Consider the following 13,867-nt stretch of genomic DNA (forward strand, 5'->3'; position numbering starts at 1 on the left):
TTCACATCGGACAGATTCGCTCAAATGTAGGCGCCTACTACGGAGCCGTATAGCTAGGCGATAATCGCTAGCATGCCGGAAGCTCCAAACACCACCTAAGAACGTCGGCGAGTTCCAATCTTTTCTAATACTGGGATGGGGCAAGGCGGATCGATACCGTGGTTACAGGCTGGGCTGCATTGTAGGCGTGGTTAAAATTTCCAGGCCAGGGACTCCGCTGTTGAACCAATGTGAAGGTTTTTGTATGTAACCCTAGGTACCTTTATAAAAAGCCGGTTCGTGGAGGGGTGGCCCGCACTTGATCGCCGAGGTCCCGCGTGCAACTAGCCCGACCTCGGCGACAATCAATACTCTGGGTTCGCCTAGCATCGATCCCGATGGCTCTACGAAGCTAAATCGACGGTTGACGCTATCTAACTACGATTTGGACGGTGCCATAATCCGATTGAGAACCAGCCGACGGGGATAGAGTAACGGAGTAGTCTTGTCACTCCGTAATCCGCCCTCTCGAGGTCAAGATGGCAGTGCTGAGTAATGCGCAAAATATACGAGATATGACGCTAGAAAACTAGCTGCTCTGATTCGCCGGCGTCTTACGATATGCGGAGCCCGCAGCTGTTGCTATAAAGAGTCGAGGGCAGCTTGTTCTACAACTCGCACAGATTCCAGTTTCTCTGTAACTGATGAATTGTCAACTCTAGACCAGGGTTCGTAGGGTATCGACAACAGACCTCAAAAATAATACACGGTAGCGCCGTCGTCATGACGTCCGAGCCCAATAAGCTGGTACACGCCGGTCCCGAGGATGGCTGGCACGGTGTCGTGGCCCCGGCATCGCGCTTTGCTCCCGAGTCCGGTCGATATCATCTGTACATCGGCTATTTCTGCCCCTTTGCGCACCGCGTTAACCTGGTACGCGTACTCAAGGGCCTGGATTCGGCCATCGACATTTCGGTAGTAAAGGCCTATCCCAAGGGAGAAACCGGCTGGTCCTTTCCCGGAGCCAACGGGCCCGACGACACGTACGAGGGGTCGACGCCGGACAAGCTCTTCGGCTCCAAGTACCTCCGCGAGGTCTACTTCCGGGCCGATAAGGACTACAAGGGTAAATACAGCGTCCCCTTGCTTTGGGACACCAAGGAAGGGACGGCGGTGAATAACGAGAGCATCGAGATGCTGCGATGGTTCCAGACGGGGTTCGACGAGATCCTGCCGCAGGGAAGCCCGCAGCGGAGCCTGACCCTGTACCCGGAGCACCTTCGGGCGAAGATCGACGAGGTCGCGGCGTGGGTGACGCGCGACCTCAACCTCGGCGTGTACAGGGCGGGATTCGCGAGGGACCAAGCCACGTACGATAAGAACGTGATACCGGTCTTCGCGGCGCTCAACCAGCTCGAGCAGCTGATCCGCAAGCACGGCGGACCGTACGTGCTCGGCAAGGAGCTCACCGAGCTCGACGTGCTGGCCTACACGACGGTCATCCGGTTCGACGTCGTCTACGTGCAGCACTTCAAGCTCAACCTGGGCACCATCCGCGGCAACTACCCCGTCATCCTCGAATGGCTGAAGAACCTGTACTGGAACGTCGCCGGCTTCCGCGAGACGACCAACTTCAAACACATCAAAGAGAACGTAAGCGGACCACTATTTACGGCTGCACTCCACCCTCCCCTGCTTGAACACGCCCGACGGTTGACACCTGGAGATTTGCTGACCACAACGGCGCTTGTCTGCACAGTACACCAAGAGCCACAGCGACATCAACCCGCTCGCCATCACGCCGCTGGGTCCCTACCCGGATATCGACAGCGGCGTCGATCTGAACTTCGACGCTATCGACCCTGGAGTGGTGGCGCACCCTGCTGTGCTCGAGCACCAGAAGACTCTGCCCGACGTTTGACACGGTGGAAGTCTGAAAGCTATCATCCGCACTCTTGACGTCTGGTGGATATCGTGTGCTCGTCCGGAAAGATGACGTCTTCCTTGTTGTGCGAGTATGTTTGAAATAGGTGCTGTTATCGCGTCTAATCGCAGGATGAAAATACCTCGGGCGATTTCTGTCTGGTGATGATACGTTAGCACCACGCTTGGATCTCCATCCATGTGATGTTTCATCGTGTTAGCCGTCTCCCGCTCCGTTGCTTAATAGACACGACGATATTACTGTGATTTGGGGGGGGGGCCTATCTCTCGAGCCAAAGCGCCGATGCGCTGCAACACTGGATATTGGGTTTCCGAAGCGATACCTACGTACCTGCTGTAGGTATACCTATATTGCCTATGCCAGCTACTCGGCGGCAGGCTTTGATACCGCGATCTTGACGATGCCGAGGGAGACGAGGAAACGAAACACAAGTTCCCTGATTGGCGGTATTATTAGCACGACGATCGAGGCGGCGCGGGGTAAATTTCTTACCAATTCTTCTTGTCGCAGCTATCTGGACGAGCTCCACGTTCTTATCGAAGGGGTCGGGGGAGCGATGGCGCCCTCTGGCGGTCAGCCATCAACGCGTCTTCTATCTCCCCCCCCCTGGTCTCTTATCTCCCATTCCAGACCAAGCCAGAGCGCTTAGTTCGCGAGCTTAGTACGGCAGCTGTGATACGGCCACGCAAGACACGCCGATCTCTCGGTATTCCCCAGATCCCCCTCTCGTGGCCTCGGCTAGCCGAGGGACAGAGAAGCGCGGCGATATCGATGCTCCACGCGTTCGGAGACCTGGATAGATAGTGTGGCTGGCATGTGTGTGTGTGTGTGTGTGTGTAAGTGTAAGTGCAAGTGCAAGTGCAAGTGTAAGTGTCTCAGACGTAGGTGTGAATAGCCTGTGTTTTCCGCTGCTCTCTCGCCTCGACAAAAACCAAGTTCGCGGTGTTATCCCCTCTGTTGAAGCCGTCATTATCGTCGCCATTATTATTATCTCGCATCCACGTTTGTAGATTCGCGTACGTACAAGGTGATGCTTATCTCTGACCCCTTGGAGATAATGCGTATCGTCCAACTTCCCGAACCGCCGCGGCCTCCTCGCGATAAGGACGGCAAGACATACCTACAGATAGCTCAGCCGCTGTTCTGAATTGCCCTTCTGCGATAAGGATGGGAGCACACGCCGTCGAATGACAATAACACGATAAGAGCATCGTATCCCTTGGTGGCTTGTTCTGTGAACTGAGGGATGTGCTCTAATAAGCCACTGGGTTCACCTCCCCTCCCCTATCCGCGGAGGAGAATTGCTTTTCTTCCTCCCCCCCTCTCTCCTCGGTATTAGAGATCACTAATCCTCATTGGCGCGCCTCCCTACGACCTAGCCGTCACCTAGCCCGGACGATTCTCGCGCGCCGTGTGAGCGGGAAGAAGACGAAGGAAACGAAGGAGGACGGAGAGCAGAGACAGCTCGGCTCCGCCATGAGCTCCGTCAAGGAGAAGAAGCCCTCGCCGGGCCCGGCCGCGGCCGTGGACTTCGAGCAAGGGCAGACCCAACTCGGCACCGTCCACGACGTGCACGACCTCACCCTGCTCGGCTACAAGCCCGAGCTGCAGCGCAACCGCTCCATGTTCACCCTGCTGTTCCAGTCTCTGGCGATCGCCGCCGTAAGTCCACTCGACCGGGCCGTCATCATCATCTCCCCCCCCCCCCCTGCCATCAAGAACAGTTCGACCATCCGACTCGTCTGATCCGATATTTACACGCTCGTGTGTGTGTGGTGGTGGCTAGATACCGTACGGCTTCGGTGGCCCGCTGATCAGCGCCATTTACGGAGGAGGTGAGTTTTCCCGGACCGCCCGCTCCCCGGACGCGGGCGCGGTTACGACCGCTTACGAGTTTGTTTCCCCGGCTGACGGCCGCGCGCCCGCGCGCCCCCTTCGCAGGCCAGCTGCCCATGTTCCTGGGCTGGATCGTGGTGCTCGTGCTGGCGGAGTGCATCGCGCTGTCGCTGTCGGAGCTCGCGTCGCGGTACCCGACGTCGGCGGGGCCGTACTACTGGTCGTTCCAGCTGGCCGGGCCGCGCTTCCGCGCGCTGCTCTCCTTCGTCACCGGCTGGACCTGGCTCGTCGGCAACTGGACCATCACGCTGTCCGTCAACTTCGGCTTCGCCTCCATGGCCGCCGCCGCCGCCGCCCTCTACGCCCCCGACTTCGCCGCCGACCTCGCCCCCTGGCAGCTCCTCCTCGTCTTCTACGCCATCTGCCTCCTCACCTTCTTCCTCGCCGCCTTCGGCAACCGCATCCTCCCCCTCGTCGACACCGCCTGCGCCGCCTTCACCGCTATCAGCATCGTCGTCGTCTGCGTCTGTCTCTCCGTCAAGGCCGCCGCCGGCAGGCACGACCCCGGCTACACCCTGGTAAGCCCGAATATGCCGGCGATGTCCCGGCCTCCGTGACGGGTGGCCGATTGCCGATGTCTCGACACGGGTCGGGAGAGAAAGGGGTAGTGGGGAAAGGAGAAGGGGACCGACTTGCTGACTCGCTTTCCAGGGACACTATGACACCTCGCTGTCTGGGTGGAACGGCTTTTCGTTCTGGATCGGCATCCTGCCTTCAGCATATACGTGAGTTTTTTTTTCGGGAGTGGCCCCGGTGCGGACGATAGATACGCTTATTGGATAAACCACGGGTATCGGCGCAAGCCCTCTGGAAGGCGACACCGTGGCGTCCTCGCTTCGCCGTGGACTGCCGGCTAACGCGACCTAGGTTCTCCGCGATCGGGATGATCTCCTCGATGGCGGAGGAGTGCGGCGACCCGACGGTGAAGCTGCCCAACGCAATCTCGCTCTGCGTGCCGGTCGGCGGCATCGCGGGGCTGTTCTTCGTAAGTGTCCGCCCCGCCCCCCCGCCTGCTCCGGCGACCCCCTTTGCCTCGGCGATACGTTCCTTCTCTAACCGGTCCCGACGCCCCCGCGTCTTCGCCGGGCGAGTAGATCATCCCGCTGTGCGCGACGCTGCCGGCGCTGCCGGAGATCCTTGAGGCGCCGGTGGGGCAGGCGCTGCCGTACGTGTTCGGGCGCGTGATGGGCACGCCGGCGGGCGGGCTGGCGCTGACGGTGCTGGTGCTGGTCATCACGCTGTTCTGCTCCATCTCGATCACGGTGGCGGCGTCGCGGTGCACGTGGGCGTTCGCGCGGGACGGCGCGATCCCGCTGGCGCGGCTGTGGTCGCGCGTCGACGCGCGCCACGGGACCCCCGTGTGGGCGCTGGCCCTGGTCACGCTCGTCGAGATGGTGCTGGGCCTAGTCAACCTCGGCTCGTCGTCCGCCTTCCTCGCCTTCGTCTCCGTCGGCGTCATTTCCCTCGCCGTCTCCTACGGCATCCCCGTCGCCATCTCCCTCCTCCACGCCCGCCGCGAGGTCAACGTCGCCCCCTGGTCCCTCGGCCCGCGCCTCGGCCCCGCCATCAACCTCGTCGCCCTCGCCTGGATCGCCTTCGAGGTCGTCCTCTTCTCCATGCCCACCGCCCTCCCCGTCTCCGAGGTCAGCATGAACTACGCCATCGTCGTCTTCTTCGGCTTCATGGCCCTCAGCGCCTTGTGGTATGCCGTCTACGCCCGTAAGGGTAAGTGTTCCCCCCCAGGTTGCCATGCGCCACGCCCGCGTATTTTCTTTTTTGTCTCCTTGCCGTTCGACGGGAGCTGACGAGCCGCGACCGCGTAGTGTACAAAGGCCCGCCGGAATCCGACGGGCTCACTGTCGACCCTCCTCCTTCGTCTTCTCCCTAAGCAGACGGAGAGGGGCCAGCTTCGCTCCAGTAGCTGCGACAACTCTTCTTTTCTTCTCCTCCCTTCATCTTTTTTCTTTGGCGGCGATTTGCGGACAATTTTCAGTATCTCGGTGCGAGGTGGACAGTCTTTGCTTTTCGGGTGCTGGGTATATTCTAGAATAAAAATGCTAGCTAGCTGTTGAGAATAGATAGTTCGGCTCCCGTCCGTGATCACTCTCTGCTAGAAGCTGTCGAGTTGTGCTTCCACCCAACAACGCCCGCGTTTTCGGCCCGTCAGCAGCGTGTAGCTAGGTGTGTCTACCTGGCCAAGTTAAGATCGCTCTCGAAAGTGAAGCCAATCAGACTAGAACCCGTCCGATCGAAGTTGGGTACAAGTAATATGTCAGACTATGCATCGCGTCCGTATTACCTGATGTTCAGGGGAGAAAGAAAATGGGCGTAGACGGACACTCCCTTGCAGAACCGTCGAAGTTGAACCTGACGGCAGGGCCTGATCTCACGGGTAGAAGAGTTCGTTATTCCAGAGCGTCTTCACTCGCACAGTTCACCGGCCGAGCGGGCAGAGTCTTGGCTGCCACGCATAAGCATCGGCCACCACAGCACGACGGTTAAATGTGCCAAGGTTCTGAGAGCGACTATCATAATATCTAATATAGTACCTAATACGTTAATTGCTCATGCCATTCATTATCATTACCGCTGTGTACTCTTCGAGCATTTTTCGAACCCTCCAAGGGTATTGGTAATCTGATCGCAAGACTGGCCCAAGCAAGCAATAGGATGCGTAACAGCGAGCTTACCTTGGTCAGAACGCTCCCAGCAAGTGTTTAGACGCTTTCCTTAGTCTCCGACACACGCTCTCTATCGCCCGCCTTACTCATCCTCCTACTCCTCAGCTTCGTGTTCCTCTGTTCCATCTCGAGCTTTTGTTCGCGAAGCGCTAAGCAGAATTTTGATCGTGCTCGAATTTCCTCGCCTTTCCAGATGAAGATGAAGGGGATAACGCACATAACTAGACTCAATCCGCCGAGCAGGCTGCAGGCCCCATTGATGCCGAGCCGTGCGAACATGGACCTGGTCGCGAGCGGGAGTATGACAGCGAATACGGAACGGCAAGAGCTGGCCGCAGCATTGGCGCTCGCGGCGAAAATCTCGTAAGCATCTGTGATGTAGTTAAGAAGTGCCATAAATATCAACACTGCATCACTTCAAATTAGCATTTTCCTGTCTTTCAAGAGTAGCCCGTAGAGTGACTCTCTTAGGTGCCCTGGCGCGGCCTTCAAACAAAACAGGCCTCAAGGTCAAAAATATGCACCAGAACGGTGAAATAAGAGGTGGGACAGGGGAAAAGAAGGCATAGACATACTGAAGCCTGCGCCAAATGGTATGCCTGCGAGCATAGGGACGACAAACGGGACATTTGATCGTGCCGACCAGCCGAGCCAGAATAGCGATACGACGAATAGCGGACCGCCGAGGGTAGCCAATGGAACCCGACGAAACTCTTCCTTCTGCGCCCACTCGGCGCCACGGGCCTTGGCATTCAGGAGAACGTAGTCGTACGAGAAGAAAACGGGCAGGGAGAGAAGTGCGCCAGCCCCGATCGGCAGGTAGCATAAACCCGTGACTCCGGGAGATAATCCGTAGACGTTCTGGAATATGATGGGAAAGGCCTGAAAAGACATGTAAAAAATCGCATAAACGAGCGAGAGATACAAGCAAGTCGCCGTCACGATGAGTTCGGTCAGAAGCATACGAATAGGCCTAGTTAACACTCGAGTGACTAGCTGTCTGAAGTCATGCGGGTCGAGCTCTGTGGCGGAGTAGACCTGCACCGTCGGGTCCGCCTTTCGGATCTTGGCCGCCCGGCGGCTCAGGAGGACTGGCGCGTAGGTTTCGGGCAGGAAACACACTAGCACCAGCGTTGCTCCGGCAGACATCAGGCCAACCCAGAAGGACCACCGCCACCCGATGCTTGTAGAGCAGAAACCGGATATTATGGGGGCAAATAGGGGGCCAAAGACGGTCGTCTTCCCGAGAGAGGAGGGAGAAGAGGAGAGAGGATACGTTAGCACTAGATGAACCAATGCTCATAGATAGATTCTTTGGTAGTCGAGAAGAAATGGAGCGGGAAGGGGCTTACAGCCATGAACCATGCCATGGCTCGGCCACGGACAACCGAATCATCGTAAATGTCAGCAAATATCCCAGTAACGATGGCGATCGGCGCGCTACCGCTGGCCCCGGCGAAGAATCGGAATATAAGCAGTGCCGGCCAGTTCGGAGCAAGGGCGCAGGCTAGGGTCCAGACCGTCAACATGAAAAAGCTTCCTATGGACAAATTTCGACGACCGATGTGCTCGCTCAGTGGGCCCCCTTTAGCGGTAACGCGAAAACGCATTAGCGATTCTTCTTTCCTCGAGCTTCCTCGTCCCTCTAGCTGATCATGGCCGTGGGAAACGGTGACTCGGCAACTTACATATCATAGGACCGCAGACGTAGCCGACCAGGTAGGCCGAAATCGGGAGGACAAGTTGTATCTGCGACGTGATTCCCCATTCTCTTGCGATGAAAGGGATGGCCATACTCGGCAGAGCACTACCCATAGTACTATTGCTGACGGCCAACATGGTAGTCAATAGAATGACGTTCTTCCGCCACTGCGAATAGAGTCAGCGTCGAATGAATATAATCGTTGAACCAGGTTCTTACCAGGGGCCAGTTGTACGGGTTTTCCTTGTCACCGGCCTCCCACGATAGAATGGTCCTCCCTTCAGCATCGCGGAACTGACCCGTGTCTGTCAAGTCGCCGATCGGGATGCCATTATCTGCCTCTTCCGTCTTGTACCTGGTTATCGCATCCTGGTTGCTGATGGTCTGGACCAGGTCCGCAAAATGACCGAAGGCGCCATCGAGCCTACGACTTCGCGAAGAAACATTTGTAGGTACGCGCAATGACTGCGGCGCAATGCCACTTTCTGCATCGCTTGACTCAGACATGGTAGAATAGTAAGAGAAGACTACGCTCGGCCAGACTTCGTTCTAAACTCACCAGGGGAAGTCGGTCTTGAAAATATACAAGAGTAAAAAAGCATATACACATATATGTGAGGATCGAGTAAACAACAGAGGGGGATGGGGCCGAGGAAAGCTACTGGCGGGCCGGAAATAGCAGTAATGTGTCATGAAATTAGTAAACCCGTCTGAAGGAAGACCAACTGGGTAGGGGTCCTCTAGCAGCCACAGACGTGGGGAATCAGCCTCCAATGTTACTAGGCAGTATATGAAGAGGTCGTACCGGGCATCGCTGACGGTAACGGTCCACGCGGGACAAGCAAGTCGCATGACGACAGGGAGCCCTTTGGCGGGCCATCGAGATGACATGGCTCTTATTCCCGGCGGTGGGAACGCGAGGGCCAATCCACGGATTCGTCGAGGCGAAGCAGGAAAAAGACAAACAGAACCGGGTAGGGCACCAACGCCGCGTTTGACTCCGTGAGCCTGTTGGGTATCGAACGGAACAGGGTCCCGAGGACTAGAGGAGTCCCGGTTCGTCTTCATCCCCGCTCCCTGACCCATCGCACCCCCCTTCCCGCCATCCCAACGCCGTGGGGCGATCGTGACGGTGTAGATATCGGAGGCGTAAAGAGAGAGGGTCAGGGCTGGCCGCTATCAACCCGACTGGCTTGCGTCGGCAAAAGCTTTGCGCACACGGATACGTCGTAGAGGAGTCGGGAGGAACTGTGTATTGCGTGCATGGGCCGGGTATGCTACCTTAGTGCCGTTGATGCCGTTAGTCGGGACGCCTCGCACAGGAGCGAAGCGTCGATGTGAATTTTACGGTAGCAATGGCGTTGCCTCTCTCTCTCAAATGGGAGCCTCGCCCCGGTCCGAAGAAGTGGGGACATTTTTACGAACCCCCGCCCCCGGGAAGCGCGTCAAGAGAAGCAAGTAGCAGAGAGATCTCGCGACCAAAGCTGGCGCACAACCTCTTTCGGGACAGATGCAGTCGGTGTGATGGCCCACACCAATGGTGAAGTCGAGAGCAATTGGCAACCCGGTGAAGAGGTAGGGAGATGTACTAAGCGGGGCTCTGTATAGGGGGTAAGGCAGCTGTTTCCCTTGTGGTACCTGGTTGGGAACCGGAATCGCGCGCGAGCACCTGCACAGTAATCACCATACAGGCTGCACTGTATGAAAAACAGGGGGTAGCCCCTAGGTGATACCTAGCGCTAACCCCACTGATGGAATGCCCAGCGGCTGGCCAGGGATTAGAGGTAGGTACCTACCTAATCCACGTGCGCTCTTAGGGCTGCCAACTTTGCCCTAACTCATATGTACCTGTACCTACATCCGCATGCACATCCACACATCGCTGCATAGCTGGGCTAGCCTGACGCCGGTGAAAATCCCCAGTCCGGGTCTTCCCTCTCGTGCGGAGCCCCACGGCCCGACTCAGCTTTATCACCAATCATTGAGGCCGACATCGGGAATCCAGTCAGACAGCGAGAGTCACCATTGGCCCGATCTCCTATCGCATTCGATCGCGTCGTCGTCGTCGTCGTCGTCGGTGTAGCCTCTTGGTGTTGATCTTGCTACGAATAAGGTAGATGCAGGCAGCTATCTGTGACTGGTTACTCCAGTATTGGCATTGGCATATATTATACCTAGGTAGGTACGGGTGCATCCATGGATACCAACCAGCGTCATAGTACATACACTAACGCCGCGTAGGTCTTCCTCGGGTTGTCGGGAGAAGAAGACCGAGACGAGCACGCGACTACGGTGCATGCCGGACAGCAGTCCTCGAACACCCCCCTCTGCCCCCTATGCCATCAGTCTTGATGGCGAGCATCACGCTGCAGCCGCGACATATCCTCTCCGAAGTCCAAGTCGAACTGTCTATCAACAAACCCCATCTTCTCGCCGGAGACCTCGTCGGGTATCCGGATCTTCTCGTTGTCGTCAAAGCATACATCCACTTCAAACGATCGGTTCGCGCTCGTGACGAGCACCTTGACCAGTGGCCTATTCCCTTCGTTCTCGAGAAGGCGTGTTATCTCCCCCACTGCCCCCCTGGTGTCTTTGCCGAGCTCGCTGGTTTCGTAGTAATTGATGCCGTCTATTATGATGAAAATTGGTTTCTCGGCAGCCACGATTAGCTTACGGAAGACGCTGCGTAGAAGTCTTAGGCTGGGGTCGGGGGCGGTTCGCTTGATCTTCTCGGCCTCCTCTCGCCCAAGGCAGGTGAGTTTACCGGGCTTGCACTGTGTGACTAGTTGTGCTATCAAGGCCTTTAATAAGCCCGTACCGCCGTATATACCCCCTCCCTCTCCGTCCGCTCCCGGAGTGTTGAGTCCGCAGAAATAGCTGAGTACCACGATGGGCCCCATCGCCATCATGCCTTTGACCAGCATAGCGCAGAAGAAGGAAACTGGGGTGATGCGGTCGAGGGTCGAATTGCCGTTAACCAGGAGGCCACGCGAATGTTGCGATCTGAACCAGCGGTGTATCCTCTTGTTAGACATGAGCCAGCCTGCACGGACAAGCTTGTCTCTATCCATCGAGAACCCCGCCCTAAGCACTTGTTCCACCACCTCGTTTTGAGAGACCTTATCTGCAAGCAAGACATCTTCAACTATGTCAGACAGGCGAGGAAGCAAGAGGCGGACTAGTTCTGGCCAGGAGATGTATTCTTTACGGGGAGGTTGCTCGCAGTTTTCATTTTCTTGTATCCATTGAAGCCACAGCATCAGCCCTTGCTCAAGTTAGCAGGAACATCGGCGTCCCGGATGAGTGTGAAGCACATACAACTCGCATGCTTGGTCTGCGCCCGTAACATATTCAAGAAGAGGTTCTTGATTGTGGCAATGTCACGCCGCATACCCTCGACCCCATGGTTCATATCCACCATTCTCTTCCGATCGCAGAACTGCAAAACAGTCTCGAGTCGTTTCGAGGCTTCTCTCACTTCTTCGATTTTTGGACCTAAGGGGGCGTATGCGTTCTGCAGGAACAGCGGCTTGAGGAATTCGACTTTGGGAATTGATCAGCATCGTGGACGATAACAACATCAGGAAAAACTGCTCTCCTACGTCTGTGATCTTTCATCAAGTGTGTCATGGTGGCTTCTATTGCCGATAGGACAGCAGCGTACAATTTATTTGTCTCGATCTGAATTGCAGGCTCCAACCTATACAGCTCAGCATACTCGCTGGCAAGCTGAACCTCTTCGGGGAGGCTGTTGATTAGGTCGCGGATATCTTCCCGAGACTTTCTCGCTGCGGAGCATGCCTACAGTAACCAAAAAAAAGGCCATTAGAAAAGAACTGTGACGAAAATATCCTCGAAGATCGAAGAGAATTGCGCTAATACCACTATTCACGCCGAGTAATAAGACCTTTTCGCCCGCAGAGTAGCAACATCAATCCAAAGACGCACCTCGAGGATAAATTTGAGACCACCACAGATCACCGACGTGTAATCCCCACCAGGTATAAGATCCACCAAAGGCTTGACGACTTCTGACTTCTCCGCCGCTTTCCGACCCCATTTCCGCCATTTCCCAATACCCTTAGGGTTCTCATAACTATCTTCGGCATTGCTTAGCGACGCGAAGACCTCGTCCCAGCTGTGCTTGGCAGATATGTCGGCCCGTACTTTGGCGATGAGGTTGTCTCTGCTGCTCTTCTTCTTATTAGTATTCTCCATATGCCATTTGTCATTCGCCCCATCCCAGGCGTTTAGGATATCAACGAATCGGGCTCTTTTATCTTCTGTGGCTTTCCGAGCAGTCCTTGGATAGTCAGCCTTTAACTATCAGCGCGCTTTTGGTGGAGGCAACAAAGAGAACCTACTCAGCCTCGGCCTTTTGGGTGTTGATGAACTCGCTGGTGGATTCATCATAAACCATCTCATCATCCATGCCAGGGAACATGCTTGACCATATTTTCAATAGGAACTCGGCAGCTGGGTCTGGCAGTCCCGGCCTGCCAGGGGATTTATTTTGTGCGTTCGACATGGTCTCAGTTGAGTGGTATCATTGATCTTCGCAGAGCACCCTCAAAGAAAATGATAATCGTCACTTTGAATCGATGGGACTGTCGATATTGTAAAGTAAGCTAAACCACCCCTCCCCGGGCCACGCTTTCACGGACCAGGCTTTTGGTATAGGTTCATATTAAGGTGGAACTGTGTGTGCCCGCTGTTGGAGGAATGGATAGGAACAGCACAGCTGGCTAAGAGAAGACGGGCGAAGACAGAGTCACAAGGACAGGGCTCGTACGAAGTGCACGGCGACGAGGATGGCGATGGAAAGAGTAATACTATCTGCGCTACATGGCGGTAATTGATGTAGGATGTAGATTGAAGTGTGGGTGATGAAAATAATATGAGTGCGAGACCTATATAAGTACTTATCCGAAACCGTATAAGGACTAGTCTCACCGCACCATTGATACGATATATAAACCGTTTTTTCCGTAAAAAATCGTTTATTTATAAACCTATACAAGGAGCCTTGCCCGTAAAGGGGCGGCCTGTGGAGCAGCAGCTTAACCTATTCTGAGTGAGATGCTTTAAATCATGGCCAGGTATGACTTGCTTAGACCAGCAGGGGGAGAGCAGGGAGAGAGTTGTTTGCAAGATAATAAACATCGATAATATGGATCTGTCAGCTATGGATAACTTCGAGGAGGTAACTATGTGTAGTGCGTCGTGCTTAAACGACTCATCTCGTAATCTTGTTGGGCACCCAGGCTACAGCTCGTATGGCTTATGGGTTGAAGACTGATATTTATCCGAGAGCCTTGCATAATATTACACACCATCACAAGGAGTATACAGACCAGCCCAACTAGTCCCCTATACCTTACCCCAAGGCGGGTCGCAGCTTTCTGAAGATTCTATTGGTTCTTTTTGAGAAAACCAGGTAGTACTCTATTAACTGGTTAGCCTGAGGTTTTTTTTTCGATTATTTGAGCCGCCACTACCGCCATTATTGCTGTTGCTACCTACTACCACCAAGTCAATTACACCACCACTACCACACCACTACTACTACCACAACTTATTCCACTACTCAGAGACGCGCTTCCAAGGCCAATTTTCATCGTGAAGAAGAATCAATTAAGTGCACTTTCGTACGGTAGTTGGAAA

The 13,867-nt window shown here is 55.4% G+C and overlaps 4 protein-coding genes across 4 annotated transcripts; 2 read left to right on the top strand and 2 right to left on the bottom strand.

Moving 5' to 3' along the window:
- Positions 1 to 762: 762 nt before the first annotated feature.
- Positions 763 to 1,900, top strand: GGS23DRAFT_604630 (glutathione S-transferase; the record flags this gene model as incomplete). The annotated part of the gene is made up of 2 exons (XM_051519629.1): positions 763 to 1,632; positions 1,739 to 1,900. The coding sequence occupies 2 exons, from the start codon at positions 763 to 765 to the stop codon at positions 1,898 to 1,900; spliced, it is 1,032 nt and encodes a 343-aa protein (XP_051373149.1).
- A 1,031-nt stretch (positions 1,901 to 2,931) lies between these two features.
- GGS23DRAFT_499979 (amino acid transporter) lies at positions 2,932 to 5,925 on the top strand. Its single transcript, XM_051514465.1, has 8 exons — positions 2,932 to 3,192; positions 3,304 to 3,586; positions 3,711 to 3,759; positions 3,866 to 4,338; positions 4,472 to 4,545; positions 4,688 to 4,805; positions 4,915 to 5,545; positions 5,644 to 5,925. The coding sequence occupies exons 2-8, from the start codon at positions 3,401 to 3,403 to the stop codon at positions 5,706 to 5,708; spliced, it is 1,596 nt and encodes a 531-aa protein (XP_051373150.1). The 5' UTR covers positions 2,932 to 3,192; positions 3,304 to 3,400; the 3' UTR covers positions 5,709 to 5,925.
- A 612-nt stretch (positions 5,926 to 6,537) lies between these two features.
- Positions 6,538 to 8,710, bottom strand: GGS23DRAFT_604632 (major facilitator superfamily transporter; the record flags this gene model as incomplete). Its single annotated transcript, XM_051519630.1, has 5 exons — positions 6,538 to 6,908; positions 7,077 to 7,740; positions 7,854 to 8,086; positions 8,190 to 8,370; positions 8,423 to 8,710. 5 exons carry the CDS (start codon positions 8,708 to 8,710, stop codon positions 6,538 to 6,540), a joined length of 1,737 nt encoding a protein of 578 aa, XP_051373151.1.
- Positions 8,711 to 10,197: 1,487 nt separating this feature from the next.
- Positions 10,198 to 13,148, bottom strand: GGS23DRAFT_564432 (uncharacterized protein). The gene is made up of 5 exons (XM_051516145.1): positions 12,568 to 13,148; positions 12,152 to 12,506; positions 11,806 to 12,004; positions 11,522 to 11,746; positions 10,198 to 11,468 (listed from the first exon to the last, which is right to left on the bottom strand). The coding sequence occupies exons 1-5, from the start codon at positions 12,729 to 12,731 to the stop codon at positions 10,546 to 10,548; spliced, it is 1,866 nt and encodes a 621-aa protein (XP_051373152.1). The 5' UTR covers positions 12,732 to 13,148; the 3' UTR covers positions 10,198 to 10,545.
- Positions 13,149 to 13,867: the final 719 nt, after the last annotated feature.

This window comes from Durotheca rogersii (genome assembly GCF_024521655.1).
Source record: "Durotheca rogersii strain YMJ 92031201 chromosome Unknown GGS23scaffold_7, whole genome shotgun sequence".
NCBI lineage: Eukaryota > Fungi > Ascomycota > Sordariomycetes > Xylariales > Xylariaceae > Durotheca > Durotheca rogersii.

Bases quoted from the DNA above. Each gene is read 5' to 3' on its own strand.
- GGS23DRAFT_499979 (XM_051514465.1), top strand. From the start codon at position 3,401: ATGAGCTCCGTCAAGGAGAAGAAGCCCTCGCCGGGCCCGGCCGCGGCC. The intron at 3,587-3,710 runs GTAAGTCCACTC...GGTGGTGGCTAG, and splicing joins AGTCTCTGGCGATCGCCGCC to ATACCGTACGGCTTCGGTGG. The intron at 4,806-4,914 runs GTAAGTGTCCGC...CCGGGCGAGTAG, and splicing joins GCATCGCGGGGCTGTTCTTC to ATCATCCCGCTGTGCGCGAC.
- GGS23DRAFT_564432 (XM_051516145.1), bottom strand. From the start codon at position 12,731: ATGTCGAACGCACAAAATAAATCCCCTGGCAGGCCGGGACTGCCAGAC. The intron at 12,005-12,151 runs GTGCGTCTTTGG...TGGTTACTGTAG, and splicing joins GTCTCAAATTTATCCTCGAG to GCATGCTCCGCAGCGAGAAA. The intron at 11,469-11,521 runs GTATGTGCTTCA...AACTTGAGCAAG, and splicing joins GCAGACCAAGCATGCGAGTT to GGCTGATGCTGTGGCTTCAA.